The sequence below is a fragment of the Triticum dicoccoides genome, chromosome 7A (genome assembly GCF_002162155.2).
Source record: "Triticum dicoccoides isolate Atlit2015 ecotype Zavitan chromosome 7A, WEW_v2.0, whole genome shotgun sequence".
In the NCBI taxonomy this organism is placed as follows: Eukaryota; Viridiplantae; Streptophyta; class Magnoliopsida; order Poales; family Poaceae; genus Triticum; species Triticum dicoccoides.
The window spans coordinates 369,211,572-369,238,793 of record NC_041392.1 but is presented as its reverse complement, the minus strand read 5'-3'; the positions used below and the strand labels follow the sequence as shown (position 1 = coordinate 369,238,793).

The following is a 27,222-nucleotide window of genomic DNA, read 5'->3' as shown; positions in this document are numbered from 1 at the left end:
GACCAAAGTTGCTCTAGGTTTGGGGCCAAAGCGGACAGAAAGCGGACGTCTTCGCGTCCTCGTCGTCCGTCTATGTCCGCCCTCAACCCCACCTGTCACTCTCTCCTTTTTTGTACCTGGCCCACCATACGGACAAAATTTGGACAAAATAGGTATAGATTTAGGGTAGCAGCGTTGGGCGCAGCAAGTTTGCGCGGCCTCTGTCCGGCATTTGTTCTCCCTATTTCTACCCCATATGGATAAAATCCGGACAAAATAGGCCTATTTCTACCCATATGGATAAAATCGGGACAAAATGGGTATAGATTTAGGGTGCTGAGGTGGACCCCAAACACACAAAAGAAAGGTCACATTCCTTCTCGACCCACCGCTCCGGCCGGCAGCCATGGAGGAGTACCTGGCAAACATGAGGACCCTACGCAGCTACATGAACGGTCCGTCGCGCGAACTCACCGCCCCTTCCCCCGCCCCTGCTCCCGCCGCTCTGACTCTCCAGCCGCCTCGGCTGTCGATGGTTGCGTCGCTGGGCTGCAGATCTGGAAGAGGAGGCAGCGAAGCGGTCAGCGGAGGAGCAGAGGCAGCGCACGGCCATAGATGCTCACGACAGCGACATCGCCTTAGGTTCAAATGTCTCTTGTTTCTATCACTGGATTCGCGCTGCTAATTTTGCCGTCTTGGTTGATGATGTCGCTGTTTATGTTTGGGCAGTGAGGGCGCAGGCGAAACAGGTGAGCAACGAGGCCGAGCACCTTGCCAAGGCGAGGGCGCATGTCTGTGTGGAGATGGCTGAGAAGCAGGGTAGGATCGCCTCACTGGAGGTCGTGGGTGCCACGCTGAAGCAGGTGAGGATCCTGGATTGTTCGTTGTAGCTCTTGCGGAGTTTGCTATCCTGGAAATATGTGCACGTAAGCCGTAATAAGTTATTTGATGGCACTCCTTTGTGGCATGTTGGAGGACGTGAAATGCTATGTTGAACGGTATTTAGCGAGTGAATAGTCATGCTTTCGTAGAAGTGGGAAAACAGCGTCAGCTGTTGTGAATTAGTAGGAAGTTGGTTGGTCATAATCGTTAAAAAAATGCAGACGGAGAATCACCTCTTGCTGTGGTCGTGAAGATGGGAGGGCAGGACTCCACCCACTAGGGTTTATATCCTGCCATTCTTGTGCGCATTTGTAGGAACTTTGTGAGATTGGTGGATATGGCTGATCCTTGTTTTGGAAGCGTGTGTTAAGGAGGTGCGTTGTGAGTGTGTTTCCCTTGCAATCGCCAAGAAAAAGGGCAGACTAGAAGTGATGCAATTGGACAGTTATATTTTGTCTTAAATGGTAGTTCTGAAATGCGATGTTCTTTTTGCGGGGGTTGGCTCTTCCAAAATCTGTTCCGAGGGTTAAATTTTTGTCCCATCTGAGATACATTTCTTGCTTTTCATACCCTAATATTGATTTTTTCCCCTTCAGCGCCAGTCCGTTGGGTTGTCAAATCGTCAAATGTAATCCAGGTGTTGGTATTCAGCTGTCAGGGCCTAAGTCCCCGAAGGGATAGTGGTGGATGGTGGGAGGACGGGGGCGGGGAAGGTTGCCTTTGGGTACCGTGATGCCAAGGGGAGATAGGGCTGCAGAGGAGAACCCCTACCTTTTCTATTTATGTTTCTTGCTTGTTTCTCTCAATACCAGTCCCGGGCATTATTTATCCTGCAATTTACATGACTTGGAAAGTAAGGACTCTTTAAACCGACTTAGACCTGAACACAATAGGGGAAACCTTCTATTTGTAACAAAAAACCCTATCGCACTCAGATCAAACTTCCTAAGGCTTGAACTTACCTAATCCTGTACTCCTATAACATGGTGGCCACCGAGTCTTGCTTCGGCTTGCACCTGCAGACATAGTGCTGACCCACATGACATCAGTTCCCTCCATGAGCAGCTCGTGCTTGAGCCAGAAGGTTGGGTTCTTATGCTGAAATTCAGTAAGATGTTCACAGGAAGCTTGAGATGCAGCACGACCTGTCCATTGCACAAACATTTGTTGCATGCCATGACTAAGACGAGCCACAAGTAAAGAGAGATGTTGGGAAGTTTGTTCAGCGGTGCCACATTGCAAGGGCTAGGTCCAGAACATAGGGTTATACATGTCTTTGTCTGTTCCTGTTGCTCCATGGGAGGATATCTCTATGGACTTCGTCTTGGGTTAGCCAAGAACAAGACGAGGGAATGATGCTGTGTTTGTGGTCATGGACAGATTCTCTAAAATGGCTCATTTCATGCCATGTCGCAAGACAACAGATGCTCATCATGTGGCTAACCTATTCTTTCGAGAAGTGGTCAGACTTCATGGAGTTCCAAGGTCCATCGTCTCAAACCGCGATAGCAAGTTTCTTGCTGCATTTTGGCTCACTTTGTGGAAGCAAGTCAACACTGCATTCAGATTTTCTAGCACTGCCTATCCACAAACAGATGGACAAAATGGAAGCGGTGAACAATTTTTTGGGTAATCCTACAATAACTCTTTTTTCATTGTCTACGATGAAGTTCCATCACACGTGGTGGACCTCGTGAAGCTACCATCAAGGGGAAACTCAAATTCAGTATCGTCCTTTGCTGATAATTACACTGAGTTGTTTGAAGAAATTCATGGTGTTTCGAAAGCACAAAATCGGAAATATAAACAACTTGCTGACTGCAAAAGGAGGCTGAAATCATTCCAAGTTGGTGGTAAGGTGATGGTCTACCTCTGGAAAGAAAGATTGCCTTTTAGGTATTAAAGGGAAGCTTAGAAGCGAAGGTATGTGCCCTTCTCTATTATGAGGAAGATAAAATGATAATGCTTATGTGATAGATCTTCCAAGCGAGATGGGGATATCCAACACATTCAATGTTGCGACTTGACTATACCATCCAGAAGAAGCGCTCTATGAAGTTAACTTGAGGTCGAGTTCCAAACAACCAGGGGAGAATGATGAGGAACAATAGAGGGAAAAAACATATGTCAAATCTGTTTGCTACTTCTAGATACTTCTACTCTAGTCTAGTATTTCTTTTCTTTTCTTAACCTAGCCACTGTTTTCTTGAGTCTTCTAGCTATGAGTAGCTATGAGTAGAATGGTGAATCTTAAGTGATGTTTTCTAGAGTGTTCTAAGCTATAAGTAGAAGTGAAATGTGAGGGCTTCCCAAAGCCCTATAAATAGAAGTCATCACCTCTAGTTTGTAACAAGACTATTTACCACCACTTCCTATAATAGAGTTTGGTGTTCTTATCTAAGATTTTGAGTAGATCTTGTGCTCTAGGAGTTTTGGATTGAACTCCTGCTGCCACATTGGCCTATTTCCACCTCTAGAGCGATATCTAGTGCAACTCGTTGAAGTAGGTCCTTCAACACGTGTTGTACACTTTGTAGCAGCAAGGTTTGTTCCTCCACAACAACCTTGTGCTGCTTCAGGTGTCATGTGGAAGGAGGCCCCAGAATCAAGAATCTAGAGCAAAGATGTACCTGACGAAGAGTGGTGGTGGATCAGATGTCTGACCATCAGAACTAGCAGAACCTAAGGGTGGTGCAGAAGCAGCAACGCGGCGCAGCAAGGTGAGCATCTCCTGGTGAACCTTCTGAAGGTAGCCCTCACGAGAATTAGAGGAGCCTCCTGGGTCCATACGAGGATGGCCAACACGGTGATCGTGTCTCTTTCTCTTGATGCACTCCATGATCATGTGACCATCCTGCTTGCTATAGGTGCAGAAAGCACTTGTGGAGGCTGCTGGCACCAGTGCAGGAGAGGGCACACCATGCAATAGTGGTGAAGCGCGCGCAGCCAGGACTGCTTAAGAGGACGACAACAAGCCCGTGCTGCGTAGACGTAACTCCTCAGATCGCACCTCAGCAAGGGCCTCCAGAGAGAGCCGAGGATGGCGTGCCAATAGCTGAGCACGACTCTGCTCGAACTCTGGTCGGAGGCGAGTGAGGAATTCGTAGAGGCAACAAACCTCCAGCTTAGCTTGTTGCTGCACACAACACTGCATCTGGCAAACATCAGCTCCCAGATAGCCCAATTGGCACCACACATCCGATATCTCCTAGTCATCCACAGTAGCATCTCCCTGTTGTAGTTGTTGCTCTTGACAAACATTAGAGAGATACATGCCACCCCCCGTAGATTCGTAATGACGCCGAGGCGCTCCCACATCTGATGGTAAGGGCCACCACATTCATGGTCAGATCAACATCCATGCCGTTCACCAAGATAGAAGAGGCTCGAGCATCATCATTTGTCCATTGATTGTACAGGTGAAGTTGATTATGATACTCTTCTTTTTAGTGGCCTCCTCAAAGGCATCTAGCATCTCACGTTGATCGGTATTACCGGCATCAACAGGGAAGGCCAACTTAGCCAAAGGAGTGGGCAGTAGAGGACAGGCCAGAGCACATGTGAGGTGCTCCCAGACCAGCTGGCCCCTCATGTGCAGCTTGATGTACTGCACCCAGTCCTTGTAGTTCCGTGCATCAAAGATAACAGGACATCGGGGGGCTAGGGCAGCACCGGTGGTGGTGTGGTAGGAGCTAGGACCCTACCGGGTCTAGGGCGGAGGTTGTAGGGGAAGGAGGGTGCTGGACGTGGCGGAGCTCGCGGTCGCCGGCGGCAAGGCGCTGTCGTGCGCGAGGGAGGAGGCGGCGGCGCAAGGAGCAGGAGGCGGCTAGGGTTAGGGTCCGGCTCCTCTGGGAGCCGGGCAATAGAATTATTCTTATTGCTTAATTCTCAAAGAATCTTACAACTAGTATATATAACCACGATGAAAATAAAATAGATAACTTGCGGGCTAAGCCCCTAACTAAACCTGCCCAGTGGGCCTCCTACGGGCATAAGTCTGCCCGGTCATAACATCTCTCCCCGCCTGCGCAAACAACTCGTCCTCGAGCTGGAGACTGGGTAGTGCTGGTGGAACTCGTCGCACTGCTCCCAAGTAGCATCCTCCTCTAGAAGTCCAGCCCACTGAATCAACACGTACCACACCCCGCGACGTAGCTGGGCCTTCCACCTTCTCCAGTCCTGGAAGGAGGCGCCCGTCGGAGGTTGGAGGAAGCGCTGGAGGGGCCGCAGGTGGCTCCCCACAGAAGGGCTTCAGCAGACCCACATGAAAGACGTCGTGGATGCGGGCGCCGGCCGGAAGCTGAAGCCGGTAGGCCACCTTCCCGATGCGCTCCAAGACAGCAGAAGGTCCGGCGTAGCGAGGACCCAGCTTGCGCTTCGCGTGTGGGTCCAGTGACTGCGTAGAGTGATGGAGACGCAGCCATACCCAATCACCCACTGCGAACTCCGCCTCGCGATGGTGGTCGTCGTAGTAGTGCTTGGCCAGCTGCTGGGCCTGAAGGAGGCGTTGCCGGACCTCTGCCAGCATCTCGTCACGACGCCGCATAAGATCACCGGCCACCTCCGTCCGAGCCGTCGCCGGATCAACCGACAGGATGGGTGGGGGCGGCCTGCTGTAGACCACCTCAAATGGAGTGGCGCGCAGGGCGGAGTGATAGGAGGTGTTGTAGCAGTACTCCGCCCACGAGAGCCAATCCACCCAAGCGTGAGGACGATCACCTGTGACACAACACAAATACATTGTAATCACCTTGTTAACAACCTCGAATTGGCCGTTCGTCTGAGTATGGAAGGCCGTGCTCAGGCGGAGCTTCACACCCGCCAACCGGAAGAGATCGCGCGAGACATGTCCGGTGAACACCGGGTCCCGATCGCTGACGATCGAAGAGGGAAACCCGTGGAGGCGGACGATACCGTCGAAGAAGGCACGGGCCACGGATGCAGCCGTGTAGGGATGACCGAGCGCGATGAAGTGAGCATACTTGGAGAAGCGGTCGACCACCGTGAGAATGACCGATTTGCCGCCCACCTTGGGGAGGCCCTCGATGAAGTCCATGGAGATATCCGCCCAGACCTGAGACGACACCTCCAAGGGCTGGAGCAGACCAGCCGGCCGTAGTGTCTCCGTCTTGTTACGCTGGCACGTCACACAAGACCGTACCCAGTCGCGGACCAGGGCCCGATCACCTGGGATGTAGAAGTCGGCGCGGAGCCGATGGAGGGTTTTCTGCACACCCTCATGGCCCGCCGAGTGGGCTAGCAACAGCACCTGGTGACGTAGATCGTCGTGCACTGGCACGAAGACCCGACGCCCATGAAGGAGCAACCCGTCGGCGAGGCGCCACGGCTCCTCCAGCTCACCTGCAGCCAGCTGCTGCTGAAGGAGGAGCGCGTCTGGCGCGACCGTTGTCGCCCGGCGGATGTCGGTGAAGAGGGCGAAAGTAGGCCCCGAGCGGATGCAGAGCGCCGCCCCCTCGAAGTCGCCGACGGCGGTGTCGTGGTTGGCGTCGCGGTGAGACAAAGCGTCGGCCACTGTGTTAAGGCGGCCCGGGCGATACTCAACGGTGAAGTCGAAGCCGAAGAGCTTGCTGATCCATTGGTGCTGCGGCACGGTCGAGAGCCTCTGGTCCAACAAGAACTTGAGGCTGTAGTGGTCCGTGCGAATTCGGAAAGACCGACCCCACAGATAGGGCCGCCATTGGCGCACCGCCTGCACCAAGCCAATGAGCTCACGCTCATAAGCCGCGAGCTTAAGATGGCGCGCGACGAAGGGCCTGCTGAAGAAGGCGAGGGGTCCATCGCCCTGATGAAGGACGACACCGAACCCCGCATCGGAGGCGTCGCAGTCCACGACGAACGGCCAGTCGAAGTCCGGCATCTGAAGGACGGGGCCTGTCGTGAGGGCCCCCTTGAGGGCCTCGAACGCCATGGTCGCCTCCTCATCCCAGGCAAAGGCGTCGCGACGTAGCAGGCGTGTGAGTGGAGATGCGATGAGGCCGAACTCCCGGATAAATTTTCGGTAGTACCCCGCGAGGCCCAGAAACCCGCAGAGAGCCCGCGGTGAATGCGGGGTCGGCCAGGCGGCGACTGCCGCCACCTTGTCGGCGTCCATGGCCACCCCCTCGGCCGAGATGACGTGGCCGAGGTAGGCGATGGAAGGCGTCCCGAACGAGCACTTCGAGCGCTTAGGATGAAGATGATGCGCTCGAAGCTCGTTGAAGACGATGGCGACGTGCTGAAGGTGCTCCGCCCATGAGGCGCTGTAGATAAGAATATCATCAAAGAAAACGAGTACAAACCGACGCAAGTAGGGGCGGAGGACGTCATTCATCAGAGCCTGAAAGTCGGCGGTGCATTGGAGAGACCAAACGGCATGACCAAGAACTCGAAGTGGCCGTGATGAGTCCGAAACGCCGTCTTGGCGATATCATTCGGGTGCATGTGCACCTGGTGGTAACCTGACCGGAGATCAAGCTTGGTGAAGAAGCGCGCCCCATGTAGCTCGTCCAGGAGCTCATCGACCACCGGGATAGGAAACTTGTCCTTAAGCATCAGGGCATTAAGGGCGCGATAGTCGATGCAGAAGCGCCACGTGCCGTCCGACTTGCGGACGAGGAGGACCGGCGTGGAGAATGGTGATGTGGAGATCCGGATGATGGCCGTGGCGAGCATGAGCGCGCACTACCGCTCCAACTCGTCCTTCTGCAGCTGCGGATAGCGGTATGGCCGGATTGCCACCGGCGCCGAGCCCGGCAGGAGATGAATGCGGTGATCATACACCCGAGCTGGCGGGAGGCCTCGGGGCTCGTCGAAGAGGTCGCCGTGCTGCTGCAGGAGGTGATCCAACAGTGGGTGCTCGGCCTCGGTGGTGGTTGCCACCAGCTGGAGTTGCGGTGTTGACGGGGAGGCGCCCCCAACGCCCTCCCATCGGACGTGGCAGACGAGACGCCAGAAGGTCATCGTCAGGGCGTCGAAGTCCCAGAGGATGGGAGCGAGGGTGCGCAGGAAGTCGACGCCGAGGATGAAGTCGAAACAGCCCAAGTCGATGCCTGCGCACATGATGGTGAAGTGTTCGTTGCCGATGGTGATGGACACGTTCGGCGCGAGCCCATGACACCGGAGACGATTGCCGTTGGCCACCGTGACCCGAAGTTGCTCCCCGCCCGTCGGCTAAAGCGCTAAGCGGCGCATGGTAGCCTCGGGCAGGAAGTTATGTGTGGAGCCCGTATCCAAGAGGGCCACCAGGCGCTCGCCGTGTATCATCACCAGCAAGAGCATGGTCCGCTCGTCGCGGATGTCGGCAAGCGCATGGAGCGAGACCACGAGTGCCGTCGCCGGGGCGGCCGCGGGTGCGGCCTCGGTAGCTGCTGAGGGCGGTAGCGCGTCGAGCCCGTCGGCCGGGGCATCCTCCTTGATGTAGTCGGCCATCTCCAAGTAGAAGAGGCGCGGGCAGACATGGCCCGACGCGTAGGGCTCATCGCAGTTATAGCAAAGCCCCTGGCGCCGAGGCTCCACCTGAGAGAGACGACGGAAGGGCCGCGTCGCGGCCAGGGTGGTAGTCGCCGGTGCGGCCGGGAGTGGCCGGCCTGGCGCAGGGGGCTGCCTGGCGGCCTGGCGGCCTCCTCGAGCCAGGGCTGCCTGCTGCATGGACTGGGCGCGACACTCGAAGGCGCGGGTGTAGTACATGGCCGTCTGAAGATCCTGGGGTCTCCGAAGCACCACGTCCACGCGGATGTGATCTGTAAGTCCATCAACGAAGAGGTCGGCCCGCTGTTGCGCCGTCACGCCCGACGCGTGGCATGCCAGGGCCTGGAAGCGGGCGGCGAAGTCCTGCACCGTGGAGGTGAAGGGAAGGCGGCCTAGCTCTGCCAGGCGGCTCCCGCGGATCGGTGGCCCAAAACGAAGGAGGCAGAGCTCGCGGAAGCGCTCCCAAGGGGGCATGCTGCCCTTGTCCTGCTCGAGGGCGTAATATCATGTCTGTGCCGCGCCGCGGAGGTGGTAAGAGGCGAGCCAGGTACGCTCCGAGGCGAGGGTGAGCTGCCCGCGAAAGAACTGCTCACACTGGTTGAGCTAGTTAAGGGGGTCCTCCGTGCTGTCATAAGTGGCGAAGTCAATTTTGGCGAACCGCGGTTGTGTCTGGGTCAGGGCGTCGTGGCCGACTGGCTCGGAGGTGCGGAGCAGCGAGGATTGGGGCGCCCGGTCAGCATGGGCGCGACCCGTGTAGTGACCCGCAGAGCCGAATGGGTCGCTGTACTGCAGAGTGGGCGCCGGCAGGTCTCCAGCCGACGTGTAGACGGGCGGCGGTGATGATTCGGTCAGCCAGGCCGGGATTGGGGATGGCGACGGCGGAAAGCGTACTTGCTGGATCGGTACGCCCCCCTGCGTGGCGGACCCGGGCCCCGTGCTGGGCGGCGGTGGGGCCGACAGCGGCGGCTGAGGCGGGACGGACCCGGGCGGCGGTGGGGCCGACAGCGGCCAGTGGTAGTGTAGAGGCCCGACCGGCGCCGCGGGTGCCGAGTACCACGGCAGGGCGGCTGGCCCGGTCGCGGCGGCCGGCGGCAAGGGCGGCGGCGGCTCATAGGGGCCGGCCAGATATAGCCGGATCCCTTGGACGGTGGTGACGAGATCGTTGAGGACCCCGGTGATCTCCGTCGGGGAGTAGACGGCGCGGTGAAGGGCGGCGACTGGCCGGTGGAGGCGCCCCGCGGTGGAACCGTGCAGCGCTGCGGGGAGAGCGAGCGGCACGGTGGAGAGGTCGGGAGAGGTCGGACGGTGCGGCGGAGAGGGTTGGTGATGCGGCGGTGGTGGACAGCAGCGGCGGGGTGGACAATGGCGGGGTGGGCCGTGGTGCAGACATGATCGGACCCAAGCTACCTGATACCAAATTGGTAGGAGCTAGGACCCCACCGGGTTTAGGGCGAAGGTTGTAGGGGAAGGAGGGTGCTGGACATGGCGGAGCTCGCGGTCGACGGCACAACCGTCGTGCGCGAGGGAGGAGGCAGCGGCGCAAGGAGCAGGAGGCGGCTAGGGTTAGGGTCCGGCTCCCAGAGGAGCCGTGCAATAGAATTATTCTTATTGCTTAATTCTCAAAGAATCTTACAACTAGTATATATAACCACGATGAAAATAAAATAGGTAACTTGCGGGCTAAGCCCCTAACTAAACCTGCCCAGTGGGCCTCCTACGGGCATAAGTCTGCCCGGTCATAACATGGCGGAGGACGCCATTCTAGCAGGGGCTTCATGGCGGCAGCAGACCAGGAGGAGAAGAGCAGCAGCAGGTCGTTCAAGACGAGCAGCAGCAAAGGGCGCAGAGGATCAAACACCCAGTTTTCTTGTCTGGTGCAGGGCACCACTTCCTTTTGGTCCTGAGAAGCAGCAAGGTGGGGAAGAAGAACTAGGAGGCTGACGGCGTAGTGATGGCGGCGCCGGCCGGGAAGGACAGCGAAAGCAGCGGCCTAGAACGGTGGTGGCTATCAACAGCAGGATCAGCTCAGGTCTGCCAGGAAGAACAGGGGAGAGGCTTGATGAAGAGAGGGCGGCGGTTGAGGAACCTAACCTCTTATACCATGTTATGAAGTGAGCTTCTATTAAACGGGCCAACATGCCAACTGTACATATACATGCGAGGGAATAAGCAAAGAAGCCCCTATACAATGTGATAACTACACAGCTCAACCCTGTTCTAACATGTGGAGGTTAGCTATCCACGTGCCAGAACCATGACTAGGATTCAAGATCTTATGGGTTTCAACTCTAGCCTACCCCAACTTGTTTGGGACCAAAAGGATTTGTTCTTTATCTCAATACAAACGAGCATATACTTGATGTTACTTCGCTTTGTATTTGTTGACAGGTTAATTTCTTGTTCTTAAAAAAAATACTCGCGACGTTTTATTTGATGCGGCCCATGCTCCATTTCATCTCAAGGAGTTAGTTGGCATATGCTAATATTTGTTATGAGCATTGAACTGCTATGGTAACAAAGCACTGGCATGACATACTGCTATAAATATCTGCTGATTATTTCCTATGTTTTTAAAGCGTCCTTAAGGCGACGCCTAGGCGTCGAAGCGCTCCCCCTCCGCTTTGGAAAATCGACCGCTTTGGGTGCCTAGGCGTCCAAAGCGCCCGCCTAGGCGCCAAAGCGCCCCCCCTCCCTAAGGCGGTAAGGCGTCGCCTTAAAAACGTTGATTATTTCAACGAAATGCAACTGTTCCTATCGTATCGCTTTTATTGAAATTCATGTCCTGTAAGTCGTCTGGTTTTGTGTTCTTTTACCAAAATTTAAGATTTGTTTCATTTGGACTAAACATAAACTGTATATTAGACATGTGTTACTTTATAAAGGTGTTCTTTGAAGAGACCTTTGTTAATCAGAAATTTGACCATCCTTCTATTATGTGGAATCTTATATTCTTGCATTTTCTTTCTTTTCCACAAATGTTCAATTCCCACCCTTTGTTCGTGGTGTCCAGAGATATATACTCAAGAGTTTAGTTATCTTGCAAGTTGCAACATCATAGTTCATCCTAGATTTTTTTCCCGCATGCATGCTTTCGATTACAATCTTTGCCATCCTACATAGACGTTAGACCTCCTCCAGCTGGAAATCACAAGTACATCTGCAAAACTCGGCCAGAAAAGGTACATCTGTGACCTCTAAAAAGGATCATGCTGTGAGTTCTGAATTGTAAGATAGACTAATCGATTACTTTCTAATGGCAGATTATTTTACACGAAGACAATGGAAACTTTGAGTGTCAAACTACAAGAGCATCAGGTTAGTATTTAGTTTGTTCCTATTTGATATTTTCTGATCGTAATTATATGTTTCATGAGTAAAATTATCTAGTTACAAGTGCTATTTCCTTGAAACCGTGCACTTTTTACTTTGTAGGGATGGCTTGATTCAGATAAGAATAAGATGGTTGCAATAGAACCATTTGTAAGTCTTAAATTCTCATAGTGAATTTGTTTTCTTTTCTTACCATAATTACTATTTCATGTAAAAAATCCATGTCCTTGTTATTCTAGTTTATGTGTTGTATATTCGGGAAATCCATGTCCATAGGAGTCTCAAGAGTACGCTCATCACTAAGAGCCGCACGAGCAAGAAGATCCTGGGTACACTTTCCTTGGGAAATAAAAAAGCCATCAGAGGTGGAGGAAACCTCAATCCCAAGAAAGTAACAAAGAGGACCAAGATCAGACATAAGAAACTTCTCACCGAGTCGGGCCTTGACAAAGGCAAGGTACTCAGAATCATCGCCAATGATGATCATGTCATCGACGTATAGAAGAAGAGTGCGGCCACGAGCAGAAAGGTGGACAAACAGCGTTGGATCATGAGCACTGGGCGAAAAACCAGCTGCAGTGACCACAGAGGCAAAACACTCAAACCAAGCGCAGGGGGCTTGCTTAAAGGCCATAGAGAGAGCGACGAAGACGACAAATCATGCCATCATGAACCGAATACCCAGGTGGTGGTTGCATATAAACTTCCTCGTGCAACTCACCATTGAGAAAGGCATTCTTAACATCAAGCTGAGAAACGAACCAGTGGTGAACAGAGGCCACAACAAGAAGTGTGCGGACGGTGGTCATATGGGCTACAGGAGCAAAAGTCTCACCGTAATCATGACCATGCTCCTGCTGAAAGCCATGAGCCACAAGACGAGTTTTATAACGCTCAAGAGAACTATCAGAGCGAGTCTTAATCTTATAGACCCACTTACAAGTGACGGGACAAATATGGGGAGGAAGAGAAACCAGATCCCACGTGCCGGTGCGCTCAAGGGCAGCAATCTCCTCTGCCATCGTAAACTGCCATTCAGGATTAACAACAGCATCTCGATAAGAAGTGGGCTCAAGAACGGTCAAAAGACCATAGTGAGAAGGAGAATATCGGTCAGGGGGGGACAAGGCCGAGAACGAAGACCATAAGTCGGCTGAGAGGAGGAAGACGACACACCAGAAGTAGAGGGCACATCAGTAGACTCACCCACAACACGTGGACGACGAGTATAATGGAAAGGAAAGGAGGGAAGAGGTGGAATCACTGGAGGTGGAGATGGGGAATGTATCAGTGAAGGTGGAAAGTCATGCGATGAGGGAGGAGAAGAAACCGTAGGAGAGAATGACGTCGGATCTACGACAGCGGGACGAGGAGTAGGAATACCGGGCACAGAGGGAGGTGTATCTAGAAACGTAAGGAAAGAGATGTCCATGGAAAAGGCCAAGGAGGATGGACGCGGGTAGAAGGGACGAGACTCGTCAAAGGTCACATCCCGGGAAATACGCATCCGGCGACCGACAGGATCCCAACAATATAGCCGTTATGCCCATCACTGTATCCGAGAAAGACACACTCAACAGATTAAGCGCTCAGTTTGGTGTGTTCAAGAGGGGCAAGCAAAACATAGCAAACGCAACCAAACAAACGAAGCACTGAATAATCAGGAGAATGATCAGAAAGACGCCCGAGAGGAATACCACCCTGTAGAGCAGCAGATGGCTGAATGTTGATGAGAGAGGTGGAAGTGGTAACAACCTCAGCCCTGAAGTGAGGCGGAAGAGAGGCGGCGTTCATCATCACACATGCCGTCTCAAGAAGATGACGATACTTGCGCTCAGCCACACCATTTTGAGCATGAGCATCAGGGCAAGAGAACTGAGTAAGAGTACCTTGCTCAACAAGGAATCCTCGCAACGCATGGGAGATGTACTCACCAGCTGAATTTGCGCGAAAAACACGAGTGGAATATTGGGTATGAACCATGGCAACAATTTTTGTGTGTATAGATCCAAGTGTATCGAGAAAAATCGTCTATAAAGATGATATAGTAGCGATGACCCCCTTTGAAGCGAAGGGAGCTGGACCCCGAACATCATAGTGAACGAGATCAAAAGGGCGTTGGGACACTGACCCACTGTGATGATAGGGTAGTTGAATGTGCTTACCAAGCCTACAACCCAGACAATCCAACCAAGCGTTACCTGAGACAGACCCCAAAACACCGTGATGAACCGAAGTTGAGAGACGAGAACTACATAAATGGCCAAGACGATGATGCCAGTGCTGAAAAGAGCTGGTAGATGCAGCAACAGGGGCTGCGAGACTGGTGGCGGTGGCAGCAGAGGGAATACGAAGGCAGTCAAGCTCCCAGAGACCATCAGAGCGTCAAGGGCCAGCACCAAGCAGAGCACCTGTGCGACGATCTTGAACAGAACAGGAATCAATGTCGAGAATGACCCTACAACTAGAGTCAACAATCTGACCACCAGATATGAGCTGCATTGTAAGTCGAGGAACATGAGCGATAGAGGGAACATGAAATGAAGAAGTGCTAAGAGTGCCTCGACTAGCTACAAGGAGGGGAGTGCCATCAGCCGTAAGAACACGAACAAGAGACTCGATAGGTCGAATGGAGGTCAAAGTGGAAGAATCATTAGTCATATGAAAAGATGCTCCAGTATCAAAAATCCATGGGGATGTACCTGAACGAGTAGAAGGTGGTTTCTCGGTGCTAGAAGAGTCAGTTACGAAACCTGCAGAACCTGTCGGTGAAGAATCCCAAGCAACAAGCAGACATCGCATCTGCGCAATCTCACGCGCAGACAGGGACACAACGGAAGAGGTCGAGGTAGAAACACCTGCCGATGATGAGCAGTCACCACCACCCGTGGAAGCCGCATGTAGAGTCGATTGAGAGTCCTATGTGGAAGCCATAGGGGGAATCGACGTAGAGCGGTCACCGCCGCGCATGGAAGCCACGAGAGGAGTCGACGTAGAGCGGTCACCGCCACTTGTGGAAATCGTGAGAGGAGTCGACGTAGAGCGGCCAGCAGCACCGGTGGAAGTCGCAAAAGGTGTCGAAGTAAAGCGACAACCATCGCCTTCAAGCGCGCGAGCACCAAGCACCGAGGAACGACGCATGTGCGAGACGGGATCAATCGAGGACCAAACCGATCCAGAAAATTGTTTGAGGAGCGGACGGAGAGCCTCGATCTGGAGCGTTAGACAGCTCGATCCAGAGGGCGGCCGAAACGGGAGCACGTGCAGCAGTGGGGCGTCCCGACCTGGGATGCAGCGGCGGCAGGAGCTGCAAAGGATCGCCAAAGAGAAGTCCTAAATATCCATAAGTCCTCAGGTTATTGTCTAAGTTCCATATCTTCTGAAAGTTTTCTGGCAAGCTCTTCATCAGCACCAATCTGAGCTTGAGTTGAGGGTTAATGTTGGTTAAGAATTTCCTCAAAGTACCAGACATCCTCAAGTCTTCAGATTCTTTAGCTGCTGATGTTGCTTCCTCATCAATAGAAACTTAAGGAGCATCTTGAACACTAGGTTCTCCACATGCTATTGCTTCCTCATCAATAGAAACTTGAGGAGCATCTTGACCACTAGGCTCAGATACAAAGTGGCTTGAGAACTAGGAGCCTCTTCAGAAACAGGGGCTTGAAGTAAAAAAGCACCCTGAGTATCACTTTGAATTTCTTGGTCCTCCACATGCTCTTGAGCACTTGGCTCATGTACATCATCTTGAGCAGTGGGCTTACTTGCATCTTGTGCAGTCAAACTATCTAAAGCAGTGTTTGTGATTGGAGAACTTTGTGCCACATCCTCTACCTGAGCTTCTGTAGGCACTGTATCTTGGACTGAGTGACTTGAGCCGCATCCTCTAGCTGAGCTTCTGTAGGCACTGTATCTTGGACTGAGTGACTTGAGCTTGGTTCAACAAGTACATTCTCTATGAATTTTTTTAGCACTGGTAGTAATGGGTTGACCTTGCAGCAAGGCATCTTGAATAGCTGCCAGCCTTTGTCTTTCTTTAGCTTCTGCAACAAGCCATTCTTTAGATTTTGCGTTTTTGCTAGACCAACACTCCTTCATGATCTACCTCTTCCTGTTCCTCTATTAGCATGAACAGAAGTAGCAGCCATCTTAGTCCTTGACTAACAAATAAGTGTGATGGAGGCACAACATACAATGGAGCCTCAGTCACTAGGTTTGCCAAATCTATATCTTCTTTGGCTTGAGCTGCTTGAGGGACATCAACAGGCAGCAACAACTGTCCTGGTTCTCTTTCTGGTAGCCCTAAGGGCATCTCCAACGCCATGCATCAAAACGCCCGCAAATGTCCGAACCGCGCTGTTTGGACACGTTAGGCCAATGCCATGCACCAAATGTCCACAGCATGGTCCAGACGTCCGAAATCCCACAAATTGGAAGCAAAGTTGGGGCCCTTGGGGGAGGTTTGCGGGCGTCCGGTCCTCCGCCATGTAGCCCTCCGACCTTCCCCCCTCCCCCCAAAAAACCCCCACTCGGAGCCTTGCTATTCTCACTCCGTCCCTCTGCTTGCACTGTATCCGCATAGTCTGAGACCACCGCCGTTGCTGTACCGCCCAGCCCTCGGCGGTCCTCCGCCGCTACACTCGGATGCCTATGCCTCCCTTCCACCGCTGGTTCCGCCGCCAGGTACCCTTCGTCCCTGCACATTTGTGTCCATGGCGGACACCATGTCCGACAAGTGTTCGGCCAAATGCCATAGCCATTTTTATTTTACTTTTTGTTGTTTACTTTGAAGCAAACACAATGGATTCGGACGATGAGTAGTTCTACTCCGAGTTCATTTATATGTCCTTGTCAAATGAGGACGAATACAAGGATGAAACAACAATGATGCTCGCGTTATTGATGATGCCCAATGTGCGGAGGCGCATGCTCTCAATTTCAAGGGATCAACCAAGGGACATAGAGTGATGAATCAGAATAGGGCACGGGGCATATGATGTCGATGGACTACTACTTTGTTCCCGATGTGCTATTCGAGCACTATTTCTGCCGTTGATCCAGATGAGGCGAACTGTGTTCGATAGCCTCTACAATAGTGTCCGGGCCTATGATGACTGCTTCATCTTGAAGAAGGATGCCGTTGGAAACATTGGATTCTCTAGTTACCAGAAGTGCACGACTACATTAAGGATGCTTGCCTATGGCACGGAGTACCTCCGGAGTACCTCCGGATGTCCGAAAGCACATGTCTCGAAGCCATGGTCAGGTTTGCTACTACGGTGATCAAGGTGTTTGGATCGGAGTACTTGGCACTGTAGGAAGCAAGAGGGTGGCCAGGTATGCAGATCCCTGGATTGCATGCATTGGCAATGGAAGAATTGCCCATATGCTCTACAAGGACAATATCAGGACCATTGTAAGAAGCCCACCATTCTTGAAGCAAATGCATTAGAAGGCCTCTGGATTTGGCACTCTTTGGGCTGCCTGGGTCTCACAATGACATCAATGTGTTGTGGCGGTCTCCATTGTTTGCAAGATTGTGTGCGGGAGAAGCTCCTTCGTGCAACTATACCATAAATGGTCATGACTCAGGATGCAAGTGGGATGGGTTGCGAGCTCCTCGCGGTCGTTGACTTGCCCGAAAAAGTTATGTGAGCAATGCTGTAGAATACCAAGCTTTTATGCGGGACCTGTGGGCGCCGCAAGCCTGCATGTGCCCTGAATTCGTTGAACTTCGCTCACGCCTGCCTGAGGTGATGCTCTGCCTTACCACAACACATCAATGCTGACTTGCTGATTACTTTCTTTGGCGAGGGCAACTTGGCACATGTACACATGGGGGAGTCGGTTGATTGATTATTATCTCTGGTTGACACTTCTCGCCGTGAGCAAAACCTGTACAAAGTTGGTCGAGTATTCTAATCAATTCGGTTCTGGTATTGCTCCGGCCTTCGTGCTACATGCACTAGAAGCTAGTGACAAACGTAGATGAATCGATTGAGCCATGAACTTAGCTTGTGCAGATGTCTAGTTGCAAATAAAAAGTGAAAAGTCTAAGGCCAACGTGCCATGCACGATGGATATGAAGGTGGGTGATTATGCAGGCCTATTGTGGGTCATGTGGATTTACCGCGAATGCCCACTCTGATCGAAGGGGTGAGAAGGGCATTTGGAGTGCTCCAAACCCGTTTTGCAGTTGTTCGAGGACCTGCAAGAATATGAGATGCAGAGACGTTGTGGGAAGTGCAACATGTGTGATCATGCACACCATGATTGTAGAGGATGAGGGTGACGGAGTTCGTCATGGTCTGGAATCTGAGCGCATGGGTGATCCTATCCAACTTACAGATCAGAATTCGGCGACGTTCACTGAAGGATGGGGATGCAAACACATCATTCTTCCACCGGCAGAGCACCTACTGCCGACAGAAGAATAGGATGCACAACATCACCTCCGCGATTGCGTCCTCATCGAGCACACCGACGTGGAGGAAGCGACTTTCTTACACTTCGATGGCCTACTGGGCACATCTGTCGATCGCGACTGCATGCTGAACCTTGTGGCGCAACATGGAGGAGATTTGGAATGCAATAAAGCGGCTTCCTGCATGCAAGGTGCCGGGCCCTGACGGCTCTACTCCCGAGTTCCTTCGTGCCTCTTGGCACACGGTTAAGCAGGACATTGTGGACGTCTTCCAGCAGCTCTATGACATGTGCGGACAAGGATTTTGCCGCTTCAACCAAGTGCTCCTTACCTTGCTGCCCAAGCGCGTCGATGTTGTCGGATTCGCTGACTGCAGGTCTATTAGTCTGATCCATCTTGTCGCTAAGTTCGCGAAAACACTCTCGCTGCGCCTTGCCTCTAAGTTGGATGGCCTCGTTAGCTCGAACTAGAACGCTTTCATCCCAGGGCACAACATTCTCAATAACTTTGTCCTGGTAAGCAATCAGCCTGCCTGCTCCACTAGCTCAAGGCCCCCAGAGTCCTCCTCATTCTTGACCTCATGAAGGCCTTCGATTCCATCTCATGGCCGTTCCTGTTTGAGGTATTGCGCTGCTATGGCTTCAGGGATCGCTTCCTGGAATGGCTTGCAATCCTGCTACCTTTGGCGAGCACGCGAATCCTCAATGGTGCCCCTAGACCGCCAATTTGGCATCGCCACGGCCTCCGACAAAGTGACCCGCTGTCCCCATAGCTCTTTGTCCTCGCCGTGGATGTGCTTGGGCGTTTGATCAGTCGTGTCGTCTCTCTTGGTATCAGCCACACCTGCGACGCTCCATCCTGACAATCTCACTATATGCTGTCGATATCGTGTTGTGTTGTCACCCATCGCCAGCTAAGGTCATTGTGGTGAAGGAGATCCTCCAGCTATTTGGCCACGCCTCCGAGCTCCGCATCAACTTCGCTAAGAGCTCCGCCACCCTCCATTGTGACATCGGCGTAGCAACACCTGTTGTCTAGCTCCTGGGGTGCCCAATCGTTGAGCTCCCGCTCACTTGGGAATTCCAATAACAGTGAGACGCCCCACTGCCGCGCAGCTGCAGCCTCTCGTGTATACGACACAAGGACAACTTCCATCTTGGAAAGCAGGACTCATGAACAAGGCTGGGCGCCTCACGACAGTCAAGTCTGTCCTCTATGCGATCCCCATACACCAGCTATTGGTCTTTGCGTCGTCCAAGAAAATCATCAAGCATCTTGGGAAGATTAAGATAGGGTTCCTGTGGGCTGGGTGCGAGGCTGCCAATAGCGGGCAACTGCCATGTCAATTGCGCCGAACTTGTCACCCAATTGAGTTTGGAGGCCTCGGCATCCCAAGACCTAGAGCGAACCGGGCTGGCGCTTCGCTTGCGATGGCTTTGGTTGAGCCGCACTCATAGCAAGCGAGCATGTAGCAACTTAGACTTGCAGTTCTGTGCCGAGGAGTGAGCTCTATTCTTTTCCTCCACCTCGATGGCAATGGGTGATGGCCGCACCGCCTTATTTTGGGAGGACCAGTGGATCGGCGGGCGCTCAGTCAGCGAGATTGCTCCGTAGCCTTCCGATTGCGTCGCTAAGCGCCGCCGAAAACTACGAACCGTCTCTGATGGACTTTTGGCCAACATTTGGGCTCGTAACATCCATGGCGCACTGGGCGTCTACAAGATCGGACAGTACATCTAGCTGGTATGCCGTCGGGCACACCACCCTGACCACGAAGCCCGATCACCTATTGTGGAAGTGGACTTCGAGCGGTGTTCACTCTGCGAAATCCTACTATCAGGCCACCTTCCAGGGCTCGCTCCGCAGCAGCTCCTGGAAGCCATTTGGAGGAACGCCACCTTGGGTGTGCTTCTTCCACCGACTAGCTGACCAGGATCGGTGCTGGACTGCCTTGTTCGCCGCGGCCTCCAGCACCGCAGCTCATGCCTCCTCTGCTGCCAGAGCCCCGAGTCGATGCGCCACCTGCGTCTCTGCTACCCGTTCCCAGACAGGTTTGGCACGAGATGCTTGCCTAACTGCGCATGTCACCGCCGAACGATGACGCCTCCCTCCTGGACTGGTGGCACGCTTCTTAACAACACACCTCAAAACCCATGCGCAAAGGCCTCACCCCCATTGCCCTTCTCGCCACATGGATGATTTGGAAACACCATAAGGAATGTGTCTTCGAGGGTGCCCAACCATTTGTCAGCAGCCTGGTTGCGAAGATAAGGGACGAGGCAAAGCTTTGGGCCTGAGCTGGCGCTTCCGGACTCCATGACACTATGCCCCGATCTTGGGATGTACATTAATTTCCTTGCATTGCTCATTACCCGTGCCTCTCGAGGATTGTAACTTCAACTCTTCCTTCTCAATGAAAAGAAACGCAAAAGTCTCTGTGTTTTCTCGAAAAAAAAGGATCCAACATCCAGGGCTATATGATCACTGTAGATAGCATTAGAGTTAGATCCTGATCCAGACATCTTGCAAGCAGACAACTAAGCAGACCAATGAGCAAAGCAGACCAACAAATGCCTATGGATGATATATAGATGAGAAGTAGAGGTAAGATACACATGGATACAAAGAAAGTAACGGAAAAATTAAAATGACGCAATTTTTAGTTTTCCGCAAGGTCCGATAGTTCCAAATAGAAATTTAGCCGGTAGTACCAAGCAGTTATAAAGCTGCAGGGCACACTGCTAAAATAGCGTCGGCAATTGCGAGCAGTAGTTTTGAACAGTGACATCTTGGACGCTAGCTCAACATTGTTCCGGTCGTATCAAGAGGTACTACTATGATGGTTTTGGGCTGTGTAAAAGATTTGAAATTACAGAATGAAAATCAATGGATTTTCAGTGTATCTTGCATGGATTGTGGGGTGTTTGAGAAGAATATATTGGCCTAAAGATTCTAAGCAGATCTAGTCTTAAAATTAAACATGGATTAGGGCTAGGGTCTGCAAATACCCTGGCGGTTGCACGGCAAGTATGACGGAAGATTTACTATATTGCGTCAAGCAGATTTAACGGAGAAAGTGCATGGAAATGTCGCAAAACGACAATGATGATGGCAGAGGCGATTGGAAAGCTTGAGCACAACAAGCACATATGGATCGAAGTGAACCTGTAGAGGTGCGTACTCGGTACACTGTCCGATAGTATCGTAAACAAAAGGACCACTGGTACCGAGCCTTTGGTTTAAAGCAGTGCCAGGGATGAAAGATTAAAATCCACAAACAAAAAAGATAAATATTCGATAACTCATATAGAGATTTTACTAGAGGTTTCAAACACCTCAGAGAATTTTTGAAGGTGGAAACTTGGTCGGTAGTTCTTGGAACATCATCCAGTACTTCCAGGGTTTGCAGAACAAATGATCGAGTGCATAGATGGAGTAGAATTTAGGTAAAATGAGCATAGATAGAGACTAGAGAATCCTATGTGTTCTTGTCACTTCCAATTGGCAAACACAAAGACAAGCCAAAGCAACAATTGGATGATCTTGAACAAATACATGCATACCAACATGATTCTAGTCCTTGTAGCTAAAAGAAAAAGAAGTAAAACAAAACACAACAAACTAGAGAGTTTGTCACCGCTTAGTCAACTAATGACATTGGATCCTGTATGTCAAGTTCGTCATAAGCTTAGCTTGAAGAGAAGATATGGTTGTTAACTGTCATGGCTCAAATGTGTCTCCTTGTAACAAAAAAAACTTTCTATCCCTAATAGCTTAGAGACAACCAAACAACCACTTACCTCTAACCGAAGTAAAAGTAATTTAAGCATGAGAATAACTTTGTATGGTGTGTTTATTCATGGTAATTCAACTCTTGCATAAGTTGTACATGAATGTTTGACAGTTATTAGGCCACTTTGAATTGAGTAAGTTGATATCCAACATCTACTATGCAAGTTGGACCATAAGGATTTTTATTAATTCACTCCCTCTTTGTCGTTTCACGCTCTTGTTAAGCGAGGCAATATATTGTTTCGATCATCGTTGTAACATATGCACCCATGCAGGTTGAAGCACCTATGAACAAGCAGAACATTTTTGAAGGTACGGGTTCTGCTAAACAAAAAGTCAAATAATAGTGGCTTTTAATTATTCTTTCCATCTTCGGACATGAGTCAGTTCATATGCTTGCTGTATGCATGTTACTTAGCTTACCCTGGCGTGGGGTTAGTTTTTCTTCAGGACCCAACTGCGCCCATCTTCACCAGTCGAGGAAAAGCTTGTGTTCCACACCTATGAGTACTATTCATACACATGACAAACAAAGGTTCCAACATAACATTTTAATGATTTTAAAAAATACATACATGCCTTTATTACGAATGCTTTACACAGCTAGTCAATGAATTATGCAAGTTGGAGACTCGTGCTCCTACCAAAAACCGAATCATGGAGTTGGATAGGTTGTTGGTTCGGTTGGGGGCACTAGTAGAAGAGGCAAAACAAGGATCTGACAGTGATTCTGTGAAGAAACTTCCATCTTGGACGATCTGACGGTGATCGTAGCTAACACCCTGGTGAAGGACGAGGAGCTTAAGCATAGATGGCGGGAGCACTTAGACAAGCTGTTCAATGGGGGGAATGAGAGCTCTACCATTGAACTGGATGACTCCTTTGATGATACCAGTAGGCGTTTTGTGCGGCGAATCCAGGAGTCGGAGGTCAAGGAGGCTCTAAAAATGATGAAAGGAGGCAAGGCTATGGCCCTGATTGTATCCCCATTGAGGTGTGGACAGGCCTCGGAGACATAGCTATAGTATGGCTAGCTAAGCTTTTCAACCTCATTTTTCGGGCAAACAAGATGCCAGAAGAATGGAGACGGAGTATATTAGTACCAATCTTCAAGAACAAGGGGATGTTCAGAGTTGTACTAATTACCATGGAATTAAGCTGATGAGCCATACAATGAAGCTATGAGAGAGAGTCATTGAGCACCGCTTAAGAAGTGTGACAAGCGTGACCAAAATCAGTTTGGTTTCATGCCTCACGGAATCCATTTTCTTGGTACGGCAACTCATGGAGAGATACAGGGAGCAAAAGAAGGACATGCATATGGTGTTCATTGACTTAGAGAAGGCCTACGATAAGATACCACAGAATGTCATGTGGTGGGCCTTGGAGAAACAGAAAGTCCCAGCAAAGTACATTACCCTCATCAAGGACATATATGATAATGTTGTGACAAGTGTTCGAACAAGTGATGGCGACACTGATGACTTCTCGGTTAAAATAGGACTGCACCAGGGGTCAGCTTTGAGCCCTTATCTTTTCGCTCTGGTGATGGATGGGGTCACAAGGGATATACAGGGAGATATCCCGTGGTGTATGCTCTTTGCGGATGATGTGGTGCTAGTCGATGATAGTCGGCAATAGGAAGTTAGAGCTATGGAGACAAGCCTTGGAATCTGAAGGTTTTAGACTTAGTAGAACTAAAACCGAGTACATGAGGTGCGGTTTCAGTACTAGTAGGCACGTGGAGGAGGAGGTTAGTCTTGATGGGCAGGTGGTGCCTCGAAGGACACCTTTAGATATTTGGGGTCTATGCTGCAGAAGGATAGGGATATCGATGATGTGAGTCATCGAATCAAAGCTGAATGGATGAAGTGGCGCCAAGCTTCTGGCATTCTTTGTGACAAGAGAGTGCCACAAATGCTAGAAGGCAAGTTCTATAGGGCGGCGGTTTGACCCGCAATGTTGTATGGCGCTGAGTTATTGGCCGACTAAAAGGCGACATGTTCAACAGTTAGGTGTGGCGGAGATGCGTATGTTGAGATGGATGTGTGGCCACACAAGGAAGGACGGCGTCCGGAATGATGATATACGAGATAGAGTTGGGGTAGTGCCGATTGAAGAGAAGCTTGTCCAACATCGTCTGAGATGGTTTGGGCATATTCAGCGCAGGCCCCAGAAGCGCTGGTGCGTAGCGGACGGCTAAAGCGTGCTGATAATGTCAAGAGAGGTCGGGGTAGACCGAACTTGACATGGGAGGAGTCCATAAAGAGGGATCTCAAGGACTGGATTATCGAAAGAGAACTAGCTATGGAAAGGGGTGCGTGGAAGCTTGCTATCCATGTGCCAGAACCATGAGTTGGTTGCGAGATCTTATGGGTTTCACCTCTAGCCTACCACAACTTGTTTGGGACTAAAAGCTTTGTTGTTGGAGAAGTCTACTTAATACCATGACGTTTGACACAGCCATGTCGTTTGGCGTCCGACTACATTACCCTTAAGGTTTAGAAACTAGCTACCAAACCTTTGCGAAGCCATTAAAACCCACTGGGGAGCTCTAGGAGTCGGTTTCATTAGCATGATTCTTTGATATGCCTCATGGGGGTAGCTTAACTTATCCATCTTTTCTCTCTTTCGCCAGTAGCCATTATTTCCTGATTATCAAAGTAGCAACATCCTGACTGTACCATCTCCTATAATTCTGGGCCTAAGCTACCTGTGCCTTGTGCTTTCGATTTGCACATTCCTTCACCCCACCATGCCTCTGCGTCACTGCACCAGTCTCTTACTTACCACTCGCCCATATCTACCCTTAAGGCTGGAACATTCTTTTGCTATATAAGCGACTTGCTAATTTCAAGTGCTAACCCACATCACTAGACATGTTTTCTTGGGAACACACCCTTAGACTTGTGTTGAAGTTTTTGTCACTTTGAACTGACTACTATGCAATGCTAACCATAAGCATGCACTAAGGAGTCTAAGTTGCTCTGGTACTAGGTGATAAATAACACAAGCTTGGCTCATTTTCTCAGAGTGGTGCCTCACAGTGTGGTCGTGGGGCAACTTGGTTTGATTGGACGAGGTGAGTGGGATGGAGTGGTTGATGGTCTCGTCATTGGAATACACAGGAGGCAGATGCCACAGGGGCAGCGAGTCAGCTACATGGTGCAATTGAGCCGTTGTCCAAGGGTGCACATAGAGCGGCAAAGCTAGGTCACAAGGGGTAGCTACAAACACTTTGTGCATGGGCTCCTCAAACTTGGCAGCCATGAAGCTACGTGAGGATGATACTGTGTTGCACTACGAAGCACACATGAGCTGGGTGAGGTAATCATGCCCCCCACCTGTCAGTGTCAGTTCCAATCTTGGATGCTGCCAGGATGCCAGGAGCAAACTTCATGGAAGCATAATGGTCCCATCTCAGGTGCTCTGTACTAGCTTCTTGATGAATGGAAGCAGTGCTGCTGATATGGAGTATCTGAACAATCTACATGAGGTGGTTTCTGCAATTAGTAAAAAAAAGAACTTTTGATCGACGCAATTAGCAAACTACATGCGTGCACTGACCAGGCTCTGTTTATATTACCTGTTTTCTGTTTGAGTGATGTTACTTTGCTTGAAATTTTGAGATTAAACTATTAGCTTACTATCAGGTCTGCACCATTCTAGATATCATCTTGACTTTTAACTTGTGAAACTGTTACATTGGATAACATAAATAGGAATTTTTGTCAATTGTGAAACTGTAACTAATAGCTTCACCTGAATATTGATCTGTTGTGTTATTGCAGGGAAGAGGTATGAAGTGCTCAACTTAGGAGGGAGCATAGACAAGGTATTCCATGCTTCCCATTCTCCTCCTGTAGCAAAGGAACATCCAACCTGTCATGTGTCGCTCACTAACTAATAAACAGGAATCTGACGTTGGAAAGAAGCTACTGGATATCAAAGCAAAAGGATCACAGCTCCTCTTAGAAATCAGCGAAGTATTCTAGTTCTGGAGACTCTTATGGCCCTAGATCTGCCAAGCAGTCGCAATTGCTGTTTTAGTTAAACTAAAGAATTATTAACTTTGCAGTGTAAGCAGACCCTTGAGCAGGAGAGCAACATAACTGCTAGATTCCCTGTAAGTTCAGTGTGTTTCTTAACCGTAAACATCATTCTGTTATCAAGTCATTCTCCATGTGTGTTATTTCATCCTGGTGCCTGCAGGCTGCAGTACAGGAGATGGATATTAAGTCCTTGGAGGAGGAATACAAAGGTCTACAAGGTGATGGAGCTGGAGAAGCCGAGTACTTCCATTCTCTTGAAGAACAAATCACTAAAATGAAGGTGTTTTACCGATACTTTTCAGTTTGGTTGCTCCATGATTTAATCTAATTGATTTCCTTTTTCTTCTTCTCATGGAGAAATACATATACTACCTCCGATCCAAATTAATTGACGCAGCTTTAGTACAAAGTTGTGCTAAAGTTGCGTCAATTAATTTGGATCGGAGGGAGTGCGTTACTTTCAATGATGCCATGTGCAGTCTTAAGAAGCTGAACATCTTTCTCTGCAGGGAGTTTCTGATCCTATTAAATGCTGTTGCGGACTGGAGTACAATGTAGAACTAGGCGGGGAGTCCATGGGTGTAAGATAAACTCAGCCGCAGATTGCCACAGGTTCAGTGCGTTTAAAGTATGTATATGCACAGCTGGCGTAGGCTGCGCTTGGGCGGTTTATATTTTCCACCTGTATTAATCTACAAGGGCATTTTTCTGTGCACACCTGAGATACAAGTGTAACGAAAACACAATTGTAAAATTCTGGATTTCTGCTTGGATAGCATCGTATTTAGCCTGTCAGCAACATACAGCACAACAAGTCATTCTGAGATTCAGAAACTTCAGGTATAGCGCCAGATGCCACAACGATGCGGACAATGATGCGGACAATGACGGAGATGAATTGGTCAGTTTGCCAGGTGGTGTGCGACGACCTCAACTCCTCTTGTACTGCCGGTCATGGCGTGCTGCTCCAGTCTCTGTCGGCAGCCGGCAGTCACCACCGCCGTCGTCATAAAGTTCACTCCGGCAGTCAGCATGGACATTTCCAGACCTTGCCAAGGTAGCTGCCGCCGCCACGGAACCCGCTCACAACCGCCACCGACGTTGCCTCAGCCCACGCTCTTTGCCGGCCTGGTCAGGACCGCAGCCTGCCAGTTCGTTGCCGCCTCAACCTGCTGGTCGGCGGGAACTCCAGCCGAGCATGGCAAGGCACGTGATGTCGGCGCCAGTAACTCGCCAGGCCTATGGTCCCCGACACCGGTGGCTCGTCCATTCCTGTGCCTGGAGCCGTCCGTCCGGAGG

The 27,222-nt window shown here is 50.8% G+C and overlaps 1 protein-coding gene across 2 annotated transcripts; it reads left to right on the top strand.

The window, feature by feature from the left end:
* The first annotated feature begins 305 nt into the window (after positions 1 to 305).
* Positions 306 to 26,718, top strand: LOC119331815. Of its 2 annotated transcripts, XM_037604986.1 has the most exons (13): positions 306 to 434; positions 535 to 621; positions 709 to 842; positions 11,449 to 11,507; positions 11,589 to 11,643; positions 11,761 to 11,808; positions 14,014 to 14,016; positions 22,147 to 22,183; positions 25,663 to 25,706; positions 25,786 to 25,857; positions 25,950 to 25,997; positions 26,084 to 26,203; positions 26,433 to 26,718. In XM_037604986.1, exons 1-13 carry the CDS (start codon positions 386 to 388, stop codon positions 26,511 to 26,513), a joined length of 837 nt encoding a protein of 278 aa, XP_037460883.1. In that variant the 5' UTR covers positions 306 to 385; the 3' UTR covers positions 26,514 to 26,718. The 2 variants fall into 2 exon arrangements, with proteins under 2 accessions (XP_037460883.1, XP_037460884.1); XM_037604987.1 differs by lacking the exon at positions 14,014 to 14,016.
* The last annotated feature ends 504 nt before the right edge of the window (positions 26,719 to 27,222 follow it).

Bases quoted from the DNA above. Each gene is read 5' to 3' on its own strand.
- LOC119331815 (XM_037604986.1), top strand. From the start codon at position 386: ATGGAGGAGTACCTGGCAAACATGAGGACCCTACGCAGCTACATGAAC. The intron at 843-11,448 runs GTGAGGATCCTG...CATCCTACATAG, and splicing joins TGGGTGCCACGCTGAAGCAG to ACGTTAGACCTCCTCCAGCT. The intron at 11,508-11,588 runs GTACATCTGTGA...TTCTAATGGCAG, and splicing joins GCAAAACTCGGCCAGAAAAG to ATTATTTTACACGAAGACAA.